At 42.2% G+C, this 24,070-nt stretch overlaps 1 protein-coding gene across 1 annotated transcript in view; it reads left to right on the forward strand.

The window, feature by feature from the left end:
• Nucleotides 1-676: 676 nt before the first annotated feature.
• Nucleotides 677-24,070, forward strand: part of LOC115193270 (solute carrier family 35 member F1) — a 115,427-nt gene continuing 92,033 nt past the window's right edge. Inside the window, exon 1 of the mRNA XM_029752089.1 lies at nt 677-1,173. Within this exon, the coding sequence (XP_029607949.1) occupies nt 1,049-1,173 (125 nt within the window). The 5' untranslated portion in view covers nt 677-1,048. The remainder of the gene's footprint in view (nt 1,174-24,070) is intronic.

Genomic DNA, 24,070 nt, shown 5'->3' on the forward strand with positions numbered 1-24,070 from the left:
TGGGAAGAGACAAGCCGAGAGAGAAAAAAGGACTAGGTTTATGTTGAGGTTCTTTCTGACTATAGGAAGCAGAGCTCAGCTCTCTGTTTTTGACTGTGGTTTAGTTACAAACTCTCCGACAGCTTTCCTTGACATCTGATCTTGCGACAGCTAGCCTTGGACCTCTGGCTTCAGGCTTCGAGACAGGATTTCAAATGTTGGCCACACGAGACTATGTGATAGCTAACTTGACTTCAAGATAGCGAGGTATAGTGAATCTAGTAGACATATTCATAGGCACTAGAAACATTGCCATAATTCAACTGATATGGATGACAATTATTTAAATTAATATACAAATATTTCCTTCTTATTTGCCATTAAAATAATCACTAGGCCCTGCAGAATATTCATAGTCCAGACCTTTTTGAAACTGAAAAAGTAAAAGCCTAGTAATAGTATTACTGAAATGTCACATTGTCATTTCCATACGCTCTTATTTTTGACCATTTACACATGCATTGCTTATCTGTTATAACCACACACCAGACTATTAGTAGGGACTATTTACACAGTGCACAATTATCTGCCTTCTGGAGGCTATTTACATTGCTGTTACATTCCAGTTAGGCCTAAATCCGTGGATTTATTTCTCAGGTTCGACACACTGGTTCAACCCCACTACCTGTGGTGAAAGCACTCCCCCTGTTGGCTAATAAAGGTACGTTTCATCCAAAACGAGTCGCCTCTCAGAATCACCGCACAGTCCGGAGAAGGCATTAGGAAAATGCACGCTGACGAACAGGGGTACCTCTGCAAACATTTTCACTAAGGAACAGGTGCATCTTGCACGAGCCCCCCGCGCGCAAAAAGGCTGTGGGGCTAAAACACATTCCTCACTGTGGAAATACATCAACATCGTCAGCATCACCTTCACCTGTGTGAATTATGGAATGCTGAGGTTATCCATCGCGCGCCCGGAGAATTGGATCTCGACCCTCGTGGAGTAGCCCGAGCCTACGTCATCTCCTTGCACGGAGCAGAATGCGCCCTGGTTTCTGATTGTTAAATGTTTAGTTCAGAGATGATTCCCTCACAGCAGAATCATGTTGTCACCACTATTGAGACTATGCCTCCTGAAACTATCACGTCATCGCCGACCATGGTTCAAAGGATAAGAAAAGTGTTTAGCAGGTAAGGATGAGAAATGTTACGCTACTGCAGATTTTGCTGGACTAAATTTGATTTAAAAAAACTGCATACTATTCAAGTTTTTAATTCGACATCAGAATCACTTGACATAGCCTATGATTGTTGATTCATTCGGTTCTTTTGTAAAGCACCACTTGCCAATTCAGTGCACGTCAATCAAAACGTCATCATCTTCTGAAACAGCAGAGCATTGGTCAGAGAAAGAAAACACATTTCAGCATAGTGTGTGAATAAATACAGTTTTATAATACAATATCATTTTTCTATCTATATTGAAATATTGTTTTTGGCTTTGTGTTTTTTATATTTGTACGAAACAATAGCGTTGGTGCCTGAAAATTCAGCTTCATCAGCCACCTGCATAAATCACAATTACCTAGTTCATTTATTATACTCTGTCCTCATAATGATGGATAATGTGCTTGTTATAGCCTTTGGAATGGTTTGTTTTTTTCCTCCTGCTTGTTTCATGCGTTTAAAGGGTGTTACCTTTTCTCTCAAATGATGTCCAAAAGGCCAAAACCAACATTCCAGACTCTTGGGGGTTCCAATTAAAAATTGTAGGCTATTCACGGGTCAGAAAATAACAGTGATTAAGCTACTAGTCTCTGCAAATTCTTTATTAAGGATGGTCATCAGAGTAATGCCCAGTGGAGGGTTTTTGTTCTGTTGTGTTTATCCCCCCCATCCACCATGAGTTCGTATTATTGCGCCCGTGGGGGTCTTTCAGCAAAGCCTATTCAAGTGTTCTAGTATAAAACCTGTTGGAGACTCATAGGTTGAAAATAATGGTTTACTTGAGTCATCCACACCCCTAGACAGAATTCGACATTCATTACCACAACCCAGGACCAGAGTGTCTTAAGTGACAAAATGAATACTTTCTGTTGCTTGCTTTTCTTCCTCTCTCCTAAACTTTGGTTTGGATCAACGCTGTGTGTGTGTGTGTGTGTGTGTGTGTGTGTGTGTTTGCCAGTGCCATATCACCTTAAGAAGTGTGTGTGGGTGTACACTCTAGACTCGAGCAAGTGGTAGTTTCCTCTCTGGCGGAATGTGTGTGGCGTGTGTTGTGTATCTGCTTGTTGTGTGTACCTCTGAGCCTTAGACAGGGGTAATGGAGGTCCAGCTGTGACAGTGAGAGGGCACAGTGAAGGATGACAGCTGGTGGTCTTGTCTTGGTCAACCTGATCTCCTCTTCTTGCCATCTGCTGGCCCTTTCATCCCTTGGACTCCCATTTAGCCAGAGAACAATGTCCCGTGAGGTGTAATCTGTGCAGGCCCAGATCGGGTTGCCCACTGTGCTGCTCTGGGGCTATTGTTGTCCTGGAAGGAGAGAATTCCACTCTCCCGGTGAAAGTGACTCGCTGTTGTATCTCTTACCGGGACTGTTGCCAAGGGCTGCACAAATAATCAAGCTTCAAGGCTTCTCTTACCAGCTGGAAGTTATTGTACTGAGCTGTCCAAGAGTACAATAACTCTATGCTTAGAGATATGAAAAAAGCCATCCCTGACATAAAGTTTAAGTTTTATTTGTCACATGCACAACAAGTACAGTGAAATGCTTAACTCGCAAGCCCTACCCAACAGTGCAGTATTTAATATCAAAAAAGTATAATTAATATGAAAAAAAATGAATTAGGAGGAAGTGACTGGTAGCAGGATAAAAAATATATAAAATTAATAATAATAATAATGGTAAACTGTGTGTGTGTATGTATGTATGTTTTTTATTATTTAGACTTTTCTACATTGTAGAATAATGGTGAAGACATCAAAACTTTGAAATAGTACATATGGAGTCATGTAGTAACCAGAAAAGTGTTAAACAAATCAAAGTATATTTAATATTTGAGATTCTTCAAAGTAGCCACCCTTTGCCGTGATGACAGCTGTGCACACTCTTGGCATTCTCTCAACTAGCTTCATGAGGTAGTCACCTGGAATGCATTTCAATTAACAGGTGCGCCTTGTTAAAAGTTAATTTGTGGAATTTCTTTCCTTCTTAATGCATTTGAGCCAATTAGTTGTGTTATGACAAGGTAGTGGTGGTATATAGAAGATAGCCCTATTTGGTAAAAGACCAAAGCTGTGTTTGAGTACCCATATTAACATACTGTATACTACATACTTCATACTTCATGAGTATAAACTACATACTATATACTAATAGTTCATTTTAGTATACTGTAAATGAGCAGTATGCTTTTAGTTGAGCGTACTAGCTCTTCACCTGTCTACCGGTGGTTGATGCTGTTGCTATGCAACCTCATGCTAGCTAGTTAGCATAACAAATTACTAGTTAGACATTTTACGAACTTGGGTGGGTTCTTAAATTCAATCTGGAGTGCCAGAGTGTGCTCGTAAATTCAGAGTGTTGTCAGATTGTTTGTTTGTAAATTCAGATTGTTTTGCTCTCGGAGCGCACACTGGACGCTCGGGCCGAGGATTAGGGTTGATTTGAGCGTACGGCAGTCAAGAACCCAAGCTAACGTTGGCTAGCTTGCTAGCTACTTCCAGACACAAATGAGACCACTTTGACCATTTTAATTTCCCTAGCAGAGCTGGATAGGCAGTTTTCATGTTATCCAGAGCGTTGATGACTGTAACTGTGCTGCTGGCAACAATTGAATTATGCTTTTTTTGCCAACGTTTACTGACACCGTCCATATTCAACGGGTGTTGAGCACTTTTAAATTCATTATTCTGCGCTCCAGTACACTCAGACGAGAGTGCTCTGAAATCGGAGTAGATAGCCAGGGGGAATTTATAAAATCACCCGAATGTCCATTGAGAACGCACATTGACTATACCATTTATCTAAGCTAAGAATGACAGGAATAATCAAGTCAATAAACGTGGTGTAGTTAGTTAGATAGCCTATAGTTAATATTCTGGCAAGTTTGATGTATAAGTAGTCAACTAATGTTAGGTAGCTAGCTAACAACATACCAGTACATACTGCAGTAATGATACACTATGTGGTTCGTAAGGACAGCGTATGTAACAAATTTCCAGCCAATATAGCGTGTGTGGTAACTTATTTGAAAAGTCATTACTTTATTACATTGCTCAACATTTTCTTAACATTTGTCATAATTAGTTAAAGCAATGAATTTGTGTCCACTCTCGTTGTACTTTGACTGCATATTTTCCACCATTTTCTTCAAATCTGGAAACGATGTGAAGCCTCCAACGAAGCCTCCGACGAACCATCAAACGGGCAAAGCGTCAATACAGGACTAAGATCGAATCATACTACACCGGCTTCGACGCTCGTCGGATGTGGCAGGGCCTGTAAACTATTACAGACTACAAAAGGAAGCACAGCTGAGAGCTGCCCAGTGACACGAGCCTACCAGACGAGCTAAATAACTTCTATGCTCGATTCGAGGCAAGTAACACTGAAACATGCATGAGAGCATCAGCTGTTCCAGACGACTGTGTGATCATGCTCTCCGCAGCCGATGTGAGTAAGACCTTTAAACAGGTCAACATTCACAAGGCCGCAGGGCCAGACGGATTACCAGAACGTGTACTGAAAGCATGCACGGACCAACTGTCAAGTGTCTTCACTGACATTTTCAACCTCTCCCTGTCTGAGTCTGTAATACCAACATGTTTCAAGCAGACCACCATAGTCCCTGTGCCCAAGAACACAAAGGTAACCTGCCTAAATGACTACCGACCCGTAGCACTCACATCTGTAGCCATGAAATGCTTTGAAAGGCTGGTGATGGCTTACATAAACACCATTATCCCAGACACCCTCGACCCACTCCAATTTGCATACCGCACCAACAGATCCACAGATAACGCAATCTCTATTGCACTCCACACTGGCTTTTCACACCTGGACAAAAGAAACACCTATGTGAGAATGCTATTCATTGACTACAGCTCAGCGTTCAACACCATAGTGCCCTCAAAGCTCATCAATAAGCTAAGGACCCTGGGACTTAACACCTCCCTCTGCAACTGAATCCTGGACTTCCTGACGGGCTGCCCCAATGTGGTAAGAGTAGGTAAAAACCCATCCGCCACACTGATCCTCAACATGGGGACCCCTCGGGGGTGCGTGCTCAGTCCCGTCTTGTACTCCCTGTTCACGAATGACTGCATGGCCAGGCACGACTCCAACACCATCATTAAGTTTGCTGATGACACAACAGTGGTAGGCCTGATCACCGACAATGATGAGACAGCTTATAGGGAGGAGGTCAGAGACCTGACCGTATGGTGCAAGGACAACAACCTCTCCCTCAACGTGAACAAGACAAAGGAGATGATCATGGACTACAGGAAAAGGAGAACCGAGCACACCCCCATTCTCATCGACAGGGCTGCAGTGGAGCAGGTTGAGAGCTTCAAGTTCCTTGATGTCCACATCACCAACAAACTAACATTGTCCAAGCACACCAAGACAGTCGTGAAGAGGGCACGATAAAACCTATTCCCCGAAAGGAGACTGAAAAGATTTGGCATGGGTCCTCAGATCCTCAAAAGGTTTTACAGCTGCACCATTGAGAACATCCTGACTGGTTGCATCCCTGCCTGGTATGGCAACTGCTCGGCCTCCGACCACAAGGCACTACAGAGGGTAGTGCGTAAGGCCCAATACATCACCGGGGCTAAGCTTCCTGCCATCCAGGACCTCTATACCAGGCGGTGTCAGAGGAAGGCCCTAATAATTGTCAAAGACTCCAGCCACCCTAGTCATAGACTGTTCTCCCTGATACCGCACGGCAAGCGTTACCGGAGCGCCAAGTCTAGGTCCAAGAGGCTCCTAAATAGTTTCTACCCCCAAGCCATAAGACTCCTGAACAGCCGATCAAATGGCTACCCAGACTATTTGCATTATTTACTGCTGCTCTTTAATAATTTGTTAATCTTATCTCTTACTTTTTTGGGGGTATTTTCTTAAAACTGCATTGTTGGTGAAGGGCTTTTAAGTAAGCACTTCATTGTAAGGTCTACACCTGTTGTATTCGGCGCATGTGACAAATAATGTTCGATTTGCTTTTGATTTGAAGCCACGCCCATTTCCTGAAGAATTGCATTATGGGCCCTAAAGTACGGAAATAGTGTCCTCTGCGTGTATACTTCATATTTTGGCGAATTTAGTTAGACATCCAGGAACTTTTGGCATACTAACTATATCCATACAATGACCAACAAGCATACTATATACTCAATTCACGTCATAAATAGTGCGGTTAGTATGAGTATTCGAACACAGCTCTAGTCCATATTATGGCAAGGACAGCTCAAATAAGCAAAGAGAAATGACAGTCCATCATTACTTTAAGACATGAAGGTCAGTCAATCCGGAAAATGTCAAGAACTTTGAAAGTTTCTTCAAGTGCAGTAGCAAAAACCATCAAGCGCTATGATGAAACTGGCTCTCATGAGGACTGCCACAGGGAGTTACCTCTGCTGCAGAGAATAAGCTCATTAGCGTTAACTGCACCTCAGATAGCAGACCAAATAAATGCTTCACGGAGTTCAAGTAACAGACACATCTCAACATCAACTGTTCAGTGGAGACTGCATGAATCAGGCCTTCATGGTTGAATTGCTGCAAAGAAACCACTACTAAAGGACACCAATAATAAGAAGAGACTTGCTTGGGCAAAGAAACATGAGCAATGGACATTAGACGGATGGAAATCTGTCCTCTGGTATGATGAGTCCAAATTTGAGATTTTTGGTTCCAACCGCCGTTTGTGAGACGCAGAGTAGGTGAACGGATGATCTCCGCATGTTGAATTTGTGCACATTTATTAAAGACAAAAAACCAGAAATACCTTATTTACATAAGTATTCAGACCCTTTGCTATGAGACTCGAAATTGAGCTCAGGTGCATCCTGTTTCCATTGATCATCCTTGAGATGTTTCTGTAACTTGATTGGAGTCCACCTGTGGTAAATTAAATTGATTGGACATGATTTGGAAAGGCACACAGCTGTCTATATAAGGTCCCACAGTTGAAGGGAAGGGTACCAAAACATTTCTGCAGCATGCTGAAGGGCCCCAAGAACACAGTGTCCTCCATCATTCTTAAATGTAAGAAGTTTGGAACCACCAAGACTCCTAGAGCTGGCCGCCCAGGCAAACTGAACAATCGGGGGAGAAGGGCCTTGGTCAGGGAGGTGACCAAGAACCCGATGGTCACTCTGACAGAGCTCTAGAGTTTCTCTGTGGAGATGGGAGATCCTTCCAGAAGGTCAACCATCTCTGCAGCACTCCACCAATTATGCCTTTATGGCAGAGTGGTCAGACGTAAGCCACTCCTCAGTAAAACACATGACAGCCCGCTTGGAGTTTGCCAAAAGGCACCTAAAGACTCTTAGACCATGAAGAACAAGATTCTCAGGTCTGATGTAACCAAGATTGAACTCTTTGGCCTGAAGGCTAAGCGTCACGTCTGGAGGAAACCAGGCACATTCCCTACGGTGAAGCATGGTGGTGGCAGCATCATGCTGTGGGGATGTTTTTCAGCGAGAGGGACTGGGAGACCAGTCAGGATCGAGGCAAAGATGAACGGAGCAAAGTACAGAGAGATCCTTGATGAAATCCTGCTCCAGAGCGCTCAGGACCTCAGACTGGAACGAAAGTTCACCTTCCAACAGGACAATGACCCTAAGCAAGCACACAGCCAAAACAACACAGGAGTGGCTTTGGGACAAGTCTCTGAATGTCCTTGAGTGGCCCAGCCAGAGCCTGGACTTGAACTCGATCGAACATCTCTGGAGAGACCTGAAAATAACTGTGCAGCAACGCTCCCCATCCAACCTGACAGAGCTTGAGAGCATCTGCAGAGAATGGTAGAAACTCTCCAAATACAAGTGTGCCAAGCTTGTAGCGTCATACCCAAGAAGACTCGAGGCTGTAATCGCTGCCAAAGGTGCTTCAACAAAGTACTGAGTAAAGGGTCTGAACACTTATGTAAATGTAATGTTTCATTTTCTTTATTTTTATAATTTAGCAAACATTTTCTAAAAAACAGTTTTTGCTTAGTCATTATGGGGTATTGTGTGTAGATTGATGAGGGGAAAAAACGATTTAATCAATTTTAGAATAAGGCTATAACGTAACAAAATGTGGAAAAAGTCAAGACGTCTGAAAACTTTCCAAAGGCACTGTATATCTGTATATGTACAGGTGAAGTCAGAGGTTTACAGTAAAAATTCCCTGTCTTAGGTCAGTTAGGATCACCACTTTATTTTAAGAATGTGAAATGTCAGAATAATAGTAGAGAGAATGATTTATTTCAGCTTTTATTTCTTTCATCACATTCCCAGTGGGTCAGAAGTTTACATACACTCAATTAGTATTTGGTAGCATTGCCTATAAAATTGTTTAACTTGGGTCAAACGTTTTGGGTAGCCTTCCACAAGCTTCTCACAATAATTTAGGGGAATTTTGGTCCATTCTTCCTGACAGAGCTGGTGTAACTGAATCAGGTTTGTAGGCCTCCTTGCTCGCACACGCTTTTTCAGTTCTGCCCACAAATGTTCTATAGGTTTGAGGTCAGGGCTTTGTGATGGCTACTCTAATACCTTGACTTTGTTGTCCTTAAGCCATTTTTCCACAACTTTGGAAGTATGCTTGGGGTCATTGTCCATTTGGAAGACCCATTTGCGACCAAGCTTTAACTTCCTGACTGATGTCTTGAGATGTTGCATCAATATATCCACATAATGTTTCTTCCTCATGATGCCATCTATTTTGTGAAGTGCACCAGTACTACCTGCAGCAAAGCACCCCCACAACATGATGCTGCCACCCCCGTGCTTCACGGTTGGGATGGTGTTCTTCGGATTGCAAGCGTCCCCCTTTTTCCTCCAAACATAACAATGATCATTATGGCCAAACAGGTCTATTTTTGTTTCATCGGACCAGAGGACATTTCTCCAAAAAGTACGATATTTGTCCCCATGTGTAGTTGCAAACCGTAGTCTGGCTTTTATATGGCGGTTTTGGAGCAGTGGCTTCTTCCTTGCTGAGCGGCCTTTCAGGTTATGTCGATATAGGACTCCTTTTACTGAGGATATAGATACTTTTGTACCTGTTTCCTCCTGCATCTTCACAAGGTCCTTTTGCTGTTGTTCTGGGATTGAGTTGCACTTTTCGCACCAAAGTACATTCATCTCTAGGAGACAGAACGCGTCTCCTTCCTGAGCGGTATGATGGCTGCTTGGTCCCATGGTGTTTATACTTGCATACTATTGTTTGTACAGATGAATGTGGTACCTTCAGACATTTGGAAATTGCTCCCAATGATGAACCAGACTTGTGGAGGTGTACATTTTTTTCTGAGGTCTTGGCTGATTTCTTTTGATTTTCCCTTGATGTCAAGCAAAGAGGCACTGAGGAGGAAGGTAGGCCTTGAAATACATCCACAGGTACACCTCCAATTGACTCAAATGATGTCAATTAGCCTATCAGAAGCTTCTAAAGCCATGACATAATTTTCTTGAATTTTCCAAGCTGTTTCAAGGCACAGTTAACTTAGTGTATGTAAACTGCTGACCCACTGGAATTGTGATACAGTGAATTATAAGTGAAATAATCTGTCTGTAAACAATTGTTGGAAAAATTACTTGTGTCATGCACAAAGTAGATATCCTAACTGACTTGCCAAAACTATAGTTTGTTAAAAAGAAATTTGTGGAGTGGTTGAAAAACGAGTTTTAATGATTCCAACCTAAGTGTATGTAAACTTCCGACTTCAACTGCACAAAGAAATGTCAATTAAAGACAGGTAAAACGAAACGAAGTGCGGTCACTTTGGGGTGATGGTTTTAGCCTTGTTGTTGGCTAGCTCCTCTGTCCTGAAGAGAGTACATTTTCTATGCCAGGTGAAATCGCTCATTATTAGCAATTTGTTATGGATGTATCCAAATAAATGTCCCTAGAAAACAGCTTAAACAAATGCAAATACTTTGTTGTAATTCTGACTGCACTGTTTGATGTGACTGTGAGGAAGCAAGGGATAAGAACGTTGCCAGCCAGTATGGTAATAGAAGATTTAGAACAAACGACTGAGTCGCGCCCATAGATACAGATAAAAAAAACATAACGACTGGGTCACGTCTCTGGCAACCGAACCGATAGAACGAACGACCAACCGGCTTGGGTATGACCCTAGATTTGTGTCGGGACTATATCGTGTGGAAGGATGAAATAGTATGAATAAATTCATCAAAATAATGATTTTAATTAAAATATGTAAATCATTATTTGAATCATTTTGATAACCCGTTGCATAAAAGTGATAATGCCCTCGATGCCGGTGTTTGAGGGATTTGTTGGCACGGTTTGCCGGCCCTCGACTTCATCTTGGGCCTAACAACACCCGTGCCAAAATATCCTCCAAACACCGGCTTCGAAGGCATTATCATTAAAGGGGGTCTGCTACTCTACTTGATAGACTCACTGATGAAGAGACATGTTAGGGGTTTTGCATTATCATCTCTCTAACGTTTTAGTTATAGGCTAATGGCAGCATCAGGATCTATTTGTTTTGGTAAGGGTAAAAGGTTACTGCGAATCAACATTTGAATAGCTTCGTAAACTGCAGTATATACATTATGTAAATGCAGACTCTATCCTAAAGGGAAATGGTGGACAACTACAAACGGTTCCAGTTCATGAACAGCTTTGCCCTTTATGGACTGTGCTATTTTATTGCTTTGCAGCATGCTACAGACTAACTTGAGGGAACTCAACGCAACAACAGAGAACAATAGTGTATCACCAAACTTTGCCATTGATTTCTTTCTCAGCTTTATGCTGACGAAGCAAATCTTTGGTTCTGTGGTATTTACCCAGAACAATGTGTTTTTACGGGAATTATACATCCGTCTTCATACAGCTTTTGAGCTTTTCCTTGCTGCCTGTCACACTGTTTCTATTTTTCATTAAATATTACAAGAACTGTAATAACATTCATTCCATGGTGTGCTGAAAGATGGATGAAAAGGGACATGTCCTCTGAATCCATTAGCTTTAGGGTTATTTTCATCCATCCCAGCCTGGCTTCAGGCCATAAACCAGAGTGATTTTAGCAGCGCAATTATGTTTCACTATAGAAAATGGAGGCTCTGTCCTGTTCAGTGAGCTCTTTTATTTCAATTACCAACCTGGTTGGGTTCTCTCACCTCATAATAAAATGTATTACTTTGACTGTCTTGCGGTGGTGCAACAGGCCAATGTATATCTGTTATTAAAATATTTTAGGCTGTGATTGATAAAACGCAGGATTGACAAAGCGATCTCGTTCTCAGTTATAGTACAGATTAATACAAGAACTTCCCTCCAAATTCCATTGCGCCCTCAGATAATGACTGCTAACGTACCACGAGCTTCCACGATTAATAGGTTCAGGAGATGTTTTGCACTTCTATAAAAAAACAAATGATATTATGGCGATCTAATCAACGTGTTATGTTTTCGTTGGGAAGCTATCCTTCTAGAAGTCAAGAGGATAGAAATAGTAAGCACAGATTCTGCCAGGCTGAGGGTCTCTTTCTCTCATTAGTTGTTTTCCTTCAACCTTGTGCAAGTCAAGCACGTAGAGCGTGTTTACTTGAAAAGGGAGATTCATCTTTTCAACTCCTGAAAAGAGCTCATCTGCTGCTAATATAAATACAAACTTGTTCCAACTTGTGTGCTAAAGCTAATATTGGACTTTCTCGGTTCCAGCATTGCAAAAGAAAAGGCTATTTGATAGAAATGGATAGAAATTAATGGTGTCTTTTAAAATGTAGTAGACAGGTTATTTTCATATCTTTTAAACCAATGCCTTTTGGCAGGCTGTGAAGTGTGATTTGGGCTCCAACAGGAGGGGTTCAGTGCCAGGCAACCTGGGGTATAATACATGGAATTTGGGCGGCTGTCTGAGGAAACGGCAGGCGGAGAGCATTGTTCTGGGCATCCAAGCCATTCATGTCCGCTGTGGGTCACACAGCGCAACCGAAGGTATTTATAACTAACCCAAGATAGTTAATCTGTGTCGTTTACAGTGGGAGCAAATGAAGTATAGTGGGCAGAACAAGCAAGGAGGTGGGAAAAGCCAAGCACAAGCTAGCGATATCCTATTGGTTGTTGTGGTATGTATTTGCTTATTTCTGTTAGGGAACGCCTCTGTGAAGTGAGCGTCTCTGTAAACTGAATTCGACCTTGCACTCCTAAACAACGCAATTTTTTAAAAACTTTGACAAAGCGTCAAGTCTATAAAACTTAGTGCACTGTGTTCGTAACAGATTCTAGTTTTGGGGACACCGATTATTTGGGGAATCAGTTGTTTAATCGATGAGAAAATGTGCAGAATGTCGGCCCAGTTTCACCTAGCTCCATCCTCTCCCACTACCCACGACTGGACTTCCTCTCACTACCATATTTGGTGGTGAGAAAACATTCTAAACTGATGCTTCAGCTTTATAGCCCATGTGACATTTCTGGTTTACCCCTTCTGTCTGTGGCACAACTTTGTTCCCCTTTCCTACGGCAGCATGACTAGGCAATGAACAGCTGAAGGGAACCCTAGAATCTATCTGCCCACTTAAGACGGAAAGCGAAGACTGGTGCTTGGTTTAATCAAATACTTTTAAAAACAAAATGGGAATTCAGTTGGTAATGTTAATTTTAAATTAATTAAGATACATCGATTTGAAATAGTTTGACAACATTTTTTGGTGAAATATTTGAAATACTCAACTCAACATGATATCAATAGACAGTTATAAAGAGCTTGGTCTAACAAACCAATTCTACTCACTGTCTCTGAAAACAGTACCAAAGCTCTTTGCTGAGCTATGGTTGAATGCCACTTGCAGTTTTGGAGTTTAATTTCAGAATGTAATTAAAATGTGAGTCAAGCCACAGAACCTTACATGGCTCATCAGAAACCAAAGTTTGCACTCTGGAGAAGCACTGCGTTGTCATATTAAATCCTATAGAGTCAGACAAATTGTTCGCCGAGAAAAAATGTAAACTGAAAATAGGGCATGCAGTCCCAGCAGGGCTAACTCCTGGCAAGTTTCATAGATGGACAATGTCCTGTTTGTGTTTGATACTGGCAAATGCTGCATTACATCACTGTGTAGTCTACCCACTTCACTGCTCATTTTGCAGTTAAATGTCATTATTTACAGGCTAATACACTCTTTCAAAGAAAATATGAGTAAAGGAAAAGACTGTCACATCTATGAGGTCCATGGTCTCATCACTGCCAGGTTGGTAATAAATGAATGATGCTGTCTTTTCCATCTGCATGTGTCTCTGAAATTAACCATGGCCGTGTCCCAAATCTGTCTTGCCTACCAAAACAACATATTGTTTACTAATAGTACTACATACTATTTAGAGCTGTTAAGTAAAAACATATGCAGTAAGCAACAAATATCAACATAAACTTTATCCATAATGAGAAGGCGTCATCTAATGTGCAATCGCCCTCGTTCCACACCATTTGCTCATTTTTGTGGAGTGTGTCCACAATTCTGACTGTCAGCTGTCAAACACGTGTGTGAAAAGACGATTCTCTTCCTCAATAGCGTGGAGCGAATTTTACTCGATGAAAACCCGAAATGAGTATGACATCCTGATATTTAAAGCATACTATGTTTTCTAAATTGTACATGCTATAAAACGTTCTATTTCGTATACCACACAAGCCTACTATTTAGAAAGCAAGTAAAGGTATTCAGACATGTTTTGTCAGCCACTATACAATCAAATTCAATCAACCAAATTTATTTATAAAGCCCTTTTTACATCAGCTGATGTCACAAATTGCTGGACAGAAAAACAGCCTAAAACCCCAAACAGCAAGCAATGCAGGTGTAGAAGTACAGCAGTTAGTTGACAGTATATCTCTTCAATATATCCCACACTCTGTATTTCAAAATGTGTATCATTCAGTATCTGACTAACTCAAAGTATAGTATCATAGCCTTGTTAAAAGTTATGGAAGAGGCCATAGTTGGTCCCAATCATTGTCACAACCATGACGCCTGTATATTAGTATAGGTTAAATCCATTTTAATTCAATCACTTTTTGACAGCATTCCTTTTTGATTGAAACAAAACTTTCAACATATGTTTGCCAATGGAAAAAGAGGTCAGAAAGTGACGTTTTGGACCTGAATGCCAAAACATTCAGGAGATAAAGGTGTTCAAAGTTGACCCATTTTGCATATCCCATCATACCATGAAACATCCATGTTTTCATCAGTGGAAAAGATCAACGGTTGAGTTTGATATCATTTAAAAGCTTACAAACAGGGTTGTTAAACTATTGTATAATTTCTTGAAATGTCTCTTAATAAAAATTAAGATTTGTTTTTACCTTTTTAACATCAATTATCTAAAAACGCATTCACTTTTTTCATACTCTCATATGTTGTAACTTAGACCGTATTTCACATCATCTGAGGTTTTTGTGTTGTGCCCGCCATCAATTCAGACACAGCGTGCTCTTGAATACAGGGTGGGTGTCATGTATTGGCTGTATTTAAAAGAGAATAAAATTGAAATTTCAACTTTCAAATGGTACCACAAAGATGGTTGGAGGTCCACACATCAGAGAATGTTGACTTGAATGGGAATATCTATTATTTTCAATTATCCTGTCAAACCTCTATAGGAAACCTATTGAAATGATAGCAATATAGACATAGAATATACATTCAATTGTGGATGGACAACATGCTCTTGAATACAGGGTGGGTGTCATTTCAATCACAGAAATTGAATTTATAGAATGGACCTATCCCTTCAGACCATTGCAATTTAGCTTGTACACCATTGAAATTGAAATCAAATTGACATTTTTACTTCTAGAAATGTCAGTCCAGCCACCATTGAATGTCTATTCTATATCTATATTTCTTTGACCTCCAACCATCTTTGTGGTACCATTTGAAAGTTGAAATTTCAAGTACAATTTAGTACATTTATCAGCCAAAACATGACACCTAACCTGTATTCAAGAGAATGTTGTGTCTCAACCGAACAACACAAAAACCTCAGATGATGTAAAATAGGGTCTAAGCTACAACCCTGTTTGTAAGCTTTTAATGATATCAATCTTTATCTTTTCCAGTGATGAAGACATGGATGTCTCATGGTATGGTGGGGTATATGAAATAGGTCAACTTTGACCACCTTTATCTCTTGAATGTTTCGGCATTCAGGTCCAAAAAGTTAGTTTTTTAGCACTTGGGCAAATATGTATGGAAGGTTTTGTTCAAATCAAAAGGGGTGCTGTCAAATTTTTTTTGAAATCAAATGGATTTACCCTATAGCCTGGTGCCATTCTTAGGTTACTGACCTAAACCAACAGGTTGGTCCAACAGGCTAGTAGCCTACATTTACCATGTTAGCGTATTCCAAAGCGCACCAAGAAGCTTGATGGCAGGCCGCTAATGCAGCTATTTTACAATGCAAGTGAAACATTTATCCAAGGTTGTTTTGAAGTGGTAATATTCTGCTAATCAGACGTTGCAGTGCATTTCAACACTGCTGGATCTGATGCCTCGCAGATAGCTTGGGGCTATGGCTCAGTGAACTGATGCTTTTTCCCCAGTGTGGTAATTGTGCTTTGGTCTGTTTCGCACCAATGGAATCAGAATATATTTTCAATGTGGAAATTCAGCGCCTGCACATTAAAAAGCATTCCTACAGGCAACTCTTTTTAAGAATATTATTGCTTTATTTTTCATGCTCCAATAACTAAAGCAGGCGATGGCAAACAGATTTTCTAACTGAAGCTTCATGTTTGTCTTGGAAGGATACCAGTACGGTACCTGCTCGAGTATCTCACCAACACACACAGTGAGGGAGATAAGAGAGACTAAGAGAAATGAAATGCTGTCATCTGAATTTGAGAGAGACAGTCCTCCCCAGTGTATTCATGCTGTCAGCCACTCTCTCTCTCTCTCTCTCTCTCTCTGTCTGTCTGTCTGTCTGTCTGTCTGTCTGTCTGTCTGTCTGTCTGTCTGTCTGTCTGTCTGTCTGTCTGTCTGTCTGTCTGTCTGTCTGTCTGTCTGTCTGTCTGTCTGTCTGTCTGTCTGTCTGTCTGTCTGTCTGTCTGTCTGTCTCTCTGTCTCTCTGTCTCTCTGTCTCTCTGTCTCTCTGTCTCTCTGTCTCTCTGTCTCTCTGTCTCTCTGTCTCACGTTAATTCATTAATTCATTAAAAGGGCTGGATCGTCCGTGCCCGTCTTGCTGTGGATTCTGGGGGATTGACTCTCAGGACCCTACTACTGCAGCATACACTCTCTACTGTCCTTCACAGGCAAAGACAGGAAGGGAAATGGCAGGGATTTTTCATTTCCTGCTTCCACTCAGTCTGCGATGATGTGGTGTAGCTTAGAGTGTACGCCAGGGAGACTTTTGAGTTTGAGTTGATTTATTCTTGCACACAGATAAAACTGAAGAAATGCAGAATTGACATTACTAAGAATTGCAAAGCAGTCATTTTGAATAATTTCAGTACCATCAGTCAATGCATAAGGCTGAACATTGTAGCATTAAGGAGCTCCTGCAGAACTCCTGCAGCAAATTCAATCTCGATCAGGAACGTTGAATGTTTTGAGGAAAATGCTATAGGAAATGTGGCTGCCTGAGGATTGAGTAGGGCCATTATTTTGAAAAATGAAAAATGTTACTGTGACTCCTGAGGAGTAGTGGGGAAAGTGTTGAGGTGGGGGACACAATAACTAGGTCTCCTCCATCTTTACAATCTGCTGCACTAACAACGGAGGGCAGTTGCTAATTTCTACAAGATAGTACATGCAGTTTCATACTATCGAACCTCATTGACAGAGATTTGTAAGTAAACAAAATGACATGCTCAGAGACATCTATTTAATGCACGGATTTAATGTTGACTGTCATATTTTATTGATGATAGGTTACTATTGATCTAAGCGCCTGTGATTGCTCACTTTGAGCACGTGCCATATGGAATTGGCGACAACATGCAATGTGCAAGTGCAGCGGCACCACAGACTGTAAATCCATACCAGCCAGCATATAGAGAAAACCGGAGATGCACATTTGTCAGAGTGAAACCTCAGACTGCACAGATTCATCATGTCATATGCACTATTAAATCTTAAGTGCCAGACCTCACATGACACACTGTTATCTAGTGGTGGAGAAGAACTTTCGACTGCTGCTGCTGCTGAGGAAGTCTGTTAATTACATCACTTCCATGTTTGATATTCCCATCCTATCAGGCTGAAGGGTTTTTGAAAAGCAGAGTGACCACCCTCTCAGACAGCCAAACCAGGCCTCCCACAGTCCCCCAGGACCCAGGGAGTTTAGCAGGCTCAGCCGAGCACACTGCCCCACTGATGAATAGGAAACTGTGGGCGAGAGAGAGCTGAGAGTGCTGGGTAGAATCCCTGACTGTCTGGATGTAGCTAATTAGCTAGTGGCGCTAGCCTTGAACTGGATGAATACGCTCTGCTGATTGGCTGTGTTTTAGCTAGTTGGGTCCGGGACGCTCCTGAGTGTGGTGTCTCAATACACCACACCACAGCGCTCCCCAACTGATGAGGCCGGGCTTAGTGAAGTACTCTAGGTCAGGTCTGCGGGGCAGCCAGTCAGCCAGCCACCATGGACCCAGTCAGTCCATTCCCTGAGACACTGGCGGAATCGCCCTCATCGGAACAGACAGGGAGAGACAAGGGGAGGAAGAGGGGAAGAGATGGACAGAGGGCTTGACCAAGAAGGAACCTGAGAGAGAGGAACGATAGCTAGAAGCAGAGGGATGTTGAGAGGGGAAGGAAAAGATGGAGGGGCAAACGGGCAGAGAGAGAGAAAAAGATGTAGACTTTTGAGAAGAAATGGAGAGAGAACATGACATGATCTTTCTTCCGCGTCTCAATAAGGACTTGTTCCATACAATTTTCCTCACACATACGAGATGAATGGCCAAGTGTGTGAGAAAGTGATCCCCCCCCCAAAAAAATACTGGTGCACTCTTCCAGGGGTCATGAATGCGGAACAAAGAGGGATTCTGTGGGCTGCAATGATGAGATCACACACAGGACACACCAGTTCTGTCCCTGACGGTTATTCCTAGGGCACTGAACAGTGAGGCGACTGAGTCACAGGGCCTCAGGCCTAGAATATAGCCTGCAGCAGTACAGGGGGCTGTGTAGCCTGCTTCTGTCTGTCGGTTGGTCTATTAAACTTTGTCTGTCTGTTTGTCTGTTAGTCAGGCAGGAGAGAAGGTATCTAGCATTGGCAAATGGCAATGAGGAGATACTAGAAATGGAAGGATTCTCTCCACTGATAAGAAATCCGTCTTCAAATAAATCACTGCGCAGGGTTCTTGAATATCGCAGGCCACTAAACGTATCTCTTCCAGTGGTAGTTTTTTTGTGTTTGAAATATTGTGGATTCAAACCCAGTAACTGAGGTAATTTGTCATACTCTGCCTAGCTTTTAAATTCAATCTTTGACACATAGCATTGTCTTAAAGACAAACTGTAAGTGATGACTAAATCATGACTCTGGGTTATTTTTTACCATTATCATGCTATCTTTATTCAGACCCTCTCTCACGTACCACTGAGATGTGGAAAGCCCTGCTGTGTTATGTGAATTTATTTCTTATAATGACATCCTATGGGAGCCATTATTCTGGCTATTTTAGGGTAAGGAATGTTTGGAAGGGAACATTGCCTTGCTTATTTCTGACCTTTGCATGCTTATACATTGCAACACAAGGTTTGATAGCGATTACAGCCCGGGGTTGATGACAAGAGGGAACTTCCACATGTTTATCTCTTCCTGACCTTTGTGTGCCGGTATCTCACCGATTCACAACTCGATAGCAATCACGGTTGTTGACAATGCAATGTATTAGGAAGGACGCACAGTACATTTGTGGCGTGTCATTTTCTTGGAGCTTGTAGTGTCGTTTGCGTGGCAGAGTCTATTGATTACCTGCGAAACGATTGCCTCGGCCTCTCTATTCGTTCCCTTTTGAGTGTGAAGGATTTTCAGGTGACGTGGAGTTACCCCAGGGTGTCAAATCAATACCCAGCTCATTAACATGCAACATTTTCTCAGAGGGTGACTTCAAAGGCTTTTCCCCCACTCTACAGCCGAGGATGTTACTGTTGGTGTGTTGCTTTTGGATATCAACGTACGGGAGATGAATTTTGATCACCGTATGGGTCTAGGGAAGAAGGGAACGTGGAATGTGCTCTGCTCTCACCCAAGCTGTTTGTGTTGTCTTCCATACTCTTCTACTGTAAGCAGCCATTAGCTAAAACATGAAGTGTCTTGTTCTGGAAAAGTCTACAAGACATGCTCTTTTGCTTGTATTGTTTTCATTTTTTTGTAGGAGCACTTATCCCGTCACACTGAAGTACTGTATCAATAGTTTTACTAGGTTTTCATGACCTTTACCATGTATCATGAATACCATGTACTCAAAGGAGCCTAGTAGCCAAGATGTAGCTGAATCGCCAAATAATCAGCAGTGTGACCATCTGTGACACATGACTGGCAGTTGAATATTCTAGAAATATGCACCATTATAAACCTGCCCACCTGCTGTGGCTGGCTGCTGTGTCTGCTGTTGGAACAGTGATGTATCGCAGGACTCAAGGAGTTGCCAGTGCGTGGATTAAATACGCATCTCCTAAAGTAGGTAGAAAGATGAAAGATGAAGGTCTCTGCACAACACTGGCGGCACTCGCCTGCCCATGTCTGACAGGAGGCCTGGAGGACAACTGCCTAATGGGACAGTGGAGGAGTGCTGAGTGATGCTGACTTTCTGTTTGACTCAGTCCGACTGAAGAAAAACTAACATAATCCTACAACTCTGAGGCCCCAAGACCTGTCTGTGAAAACCTCGGAGGGGAGAGACTGCATACATACAGTACCGGTCAAAAGTTTGGACACACCTACTGATTCAAGGGTTTTTCTTTATTTGTACTATTCTTCAAAGTAGCCACCCTTTGCCTTGATGATGACAGCTTTGCCCACTCTTGGCATTCTCTCAACCAGCTTCACCTGGAATGCTTTTCCAACAGTCTTGAAGGAGTTCCCACATATGCTGAGCACTTGTTGGCTGCTTTTCCTTCACTCTGCGGTCCAACTCATCCCAAACCATCTCAATTTGGTTGAGATTTGGCGATTGTGGAGGCCAGGTCATCTGATGCAGCATTCCATCACTCTCCTTCTTGGTCAAATAGCCCTTACACAGCCTGGAGGTGTGTTTTGGGTCATTGTCCTGTTGAAAAACAAATGATAGTCCCAGTAAGTGTAAACCAGATGGGATGGCTTATCGCTGCACAATGCTGTGGTAGCCATGCTGGTTAAGTGCGCCTTGAATTCTAAATAAATCACAGACAGTGTCACAAGCGAAGCACCCCCACACCATCACACATCCTCCTCCATGCTTCACGGTGGGAACCACACATGCGGAGATCATCCGTTCACCTACTCTGTGTCTCACAAAGACACGGCGGAGGTTGGAACTAAAAATCTCAAATTTGACCAAAGGACAGAATCCCACCTGTCTAAGGTCAATTGCTTGTGTGTCTTGGCCCAAGCAAATCTCTTCTTCTTATTGGTGTCCTTTTGTAGCAGTTTTGACCATGAAGGCCTGATTCACACAGTCTCCTCTGAACAGTTGATGTTGAGATGTGTCTGTTACTTGAACTCCGTGAAGACTTTATTTGGGCTGAAATTTCTGAGGCTGGTAACTCTAATGAACTTATCCATGATAGCCAGTTTCATCATAGCGCTTGATGGTTTTTGCGACTGCACTTGAAGAAACTTTCAAAGTCCTTGAATTTATCTGGATTTACTGAACCTTCATGTCTTAAAGTAAGGATGTCAGGACTACCTGGCATGATGACTCCTTGTTGTCCCCAGTCCACCTGGCCTTGCTGCTGCTCCAGTTTCAACTGTTCTGCCTGCGGCTATGGAACCCTGACCTGTTCACTGTGATTACTATTATTTGACCATGCTGGTAATTTATGAACATTTGAACATCTTGGCCATGTTCTGCACATCCATAACATGTTCTGTTATAATCTCCACCCGGCACAGCCAGAAGAGGACTGGCCACCCCTCATAGCCTGGTTCCTCTCTAGGTTTCTTCCTAGGTTTTGGCCTTTCTAGGGAGTTTTTCCTAGCCACCGTGCTTCTACACCTGTATTGCTTGCTGTTTGGGGTTTTAGGCTGGGTTTCTGTACAGCACTTTGATATATCAGCTGATGTAAGAAGAGCTATATAAATACATTTGATTTGATTTTGATTTGGATGGACTATCATTTCTCTTTGCTTATTTGAGCTGTTCTTGCCATAATATGGACTTGGTCTTTTACCAAATAGGGCTATCTTCTGTATACCACCCCTACCTTGTCACACAACTGATTGGCTCAAATGTATTAAAGAGGGAAAGTAATTCCACAAAATAACTTTTATGAAGGCAACTTTGAAGAATATAAAATGTGAAATATATTTAGATTTGTTTTAACACTTTTTTGGTTAGTACATGATTCCATGTTGTTATTTCATAGTTTTGATGTCTTCACTATTTTTCTACAATGTAGTAAATATAGTAAAAATAAAGAAAAGGCCTGGAATGAGAATGTGTGTCCAAACTTTTGACTGATATTGTACATGCATACATGCATACATGCATACATACATACATACATACATACATACATACATACATACATACATACATACAGTGAGGGAAAAAAGTATTTGATCCCCTGCTGATTTTGTACGTTTGCCCACTGACATAGAAATGATCAGTCTATAATTTTAATGGTAGGTTTATTTGAACAGTGAGAGACAGAATAACAACAAAAAAATCCAGAAAAACGCATGTCAAAAATGTTATAAATTGATTGGCATTTTGAAGAGTCTGGGTGGTTCCAAACTTCCTCCATTTAAGAATGATGGAGGCCACTGTGTTCTTGGGGTCTAAAAACTTTCTGAATGCACTGTACATACATATATATATATATACATACATACATACATACATACATACATACATACATACATACATACATACATACATACATACATACATACATACATACATACATACATACATACATACATACATACATACATACATACATACATGCATACATGCATACGTTGTGTACAGACATTTGTATTCACGAGTTCTAGTCGTGTTTTCGCCACCGCAAATGGCTTTGTGCTTTTAAGAACAGCTTGTCTAAGCAGTAGCTTGTTTGAACTTGCAGACAGATGAAACACTTGTTTATTGTCTTCTTTTTTTAAAACGACTATCTGCTTTTTTATCTAGACAGTTCCCCTGTCACCACAAGTGGAGGACAGGAGTTAAATATTGAAAGAACACAATAAAAACACTGGCTTGGTAACTTCTTTGATGAGAAGAAAAAAAGCAATTTGTATGGTTTCATTCAGCCAGTGTCTGGTGCTTTTGTCGGTCTTATCTTAAGTGCATTTGCTATTCCTTTTGACACGTTTAAAGCAGAACATTTTTTGCTTCAGGTATCTGTACATTTGTCAGCGCAAGACACATTACATCTTTGAAAGAAGAAGAAAATGTCTGTCAAACTAGCAAATAATCAGCACACGTCTCCTGCCCAAGCACAGCTCTCCAGTGCCTTTTGCTTCTACGTGTTTGCTCTCACAGCGATAGTGAGTAATGATTATCGGTACTACAGTGTTAGATGACTTGGAGCCAAAATAATTTCCATTTGAACTATCTTGGCTGCACCTCAAACGCCAAGGCTGTGGGTTTTTGTTTGTAGTTTATGTATTTTTGGGATAAATAATGCAGGTTTGGCAGTCATCGTTCGTTTTATGTCCGTAGGCAGTTTACTCACTGGGTTAACATTAGAGAGGGAAAAGGAGAGAGAGAGAGTCAATTGAAATGGAAACTGGTGTTCTTGCCTCCCAGTCCACAGCAGGACAGTTCAGGTTCTTCTGGATGGGGCTCAGAAAGCACCAGGGAACTGCATATTAACTGCATCTATCCTACAATATATTCTAGGTGCCTGCATACAGTACTAGAGCAGAAGCAATGGGGGAGACTGAGGTCTCTGAGATTCATCCTCCTTTGCCTGGTGTCAGGAGATGCTGTGTTTTGGAAGATGTTTACAGCCCCTCTGTTGCTCATGCCCCCACTAAGACTTCCTGTTTATCCTCTGACCTTAATTCAGGCCACCAGCTGCCAGCACAATGCCTTCAGCCCCAAGACTCTAGCTTACAGCTCCAAGCCTCCAGCCCTCATCTTCTAGCCTCTAGCCCCAAACCTCCAGCCCCAAGCCCCCACCTTCCAGCTTCCCCCTCCCAGCCCCAAACCTCCAGCCCCAAGCCCCCACCTTCCAGCTTCCCCCTCCCAGCCCCAAACCTCCAGCCCCAAGCCCCCACCTTCCAGCTTCCCCCTCCCAGCCCCAAACCTCCAGCCCCAAGCCCCCACCTTCCAGCTTCCCCCTCCCAGCCCCAAACCTCCAGCCCCAAGCCCCCACCTTCCAGCTTCCCCCTCCCAGCCCCAAGCCTCTAGCCCCAAGCTTCCAACCCCCCAGCCTATCAGTCTCCCCATCTACAGCAGCACACCGTGGAGACCGACACCCCTATACTACCCTATCCTTACAAGGACGTCCCATCAGTAGACACCACTTGTGAAGCTCAGACCTGCTGACCAGTGCACCGGATTCAATGAAAGCACAACAATGCAGTTGTGAACACCTTCCACAGTACCACAATTCCATTGGTTCCCTATAACTAAACAGAAATGAAAGGAACCTAGTGGTGCTACCACTTCCCAGGCCAGTCAAGAGGGAATGTGTCAGTGTGTGTGTGTGTGGGGAGTGAGACAAGCAG

This window comes from Salmo trutta, chromosome 1, assembly GCF_901001165.1.
Source record: "Salmo trutta chromosome 1, fSalTru1.1, whole genome shotgun sequence".
Classification (NCBI taxonomy): Eukaryota; Metazoa; Chordata; class Actinopteri; order Salmoniformes; family Salmonidae; genus Salmo; species Salmo trutta.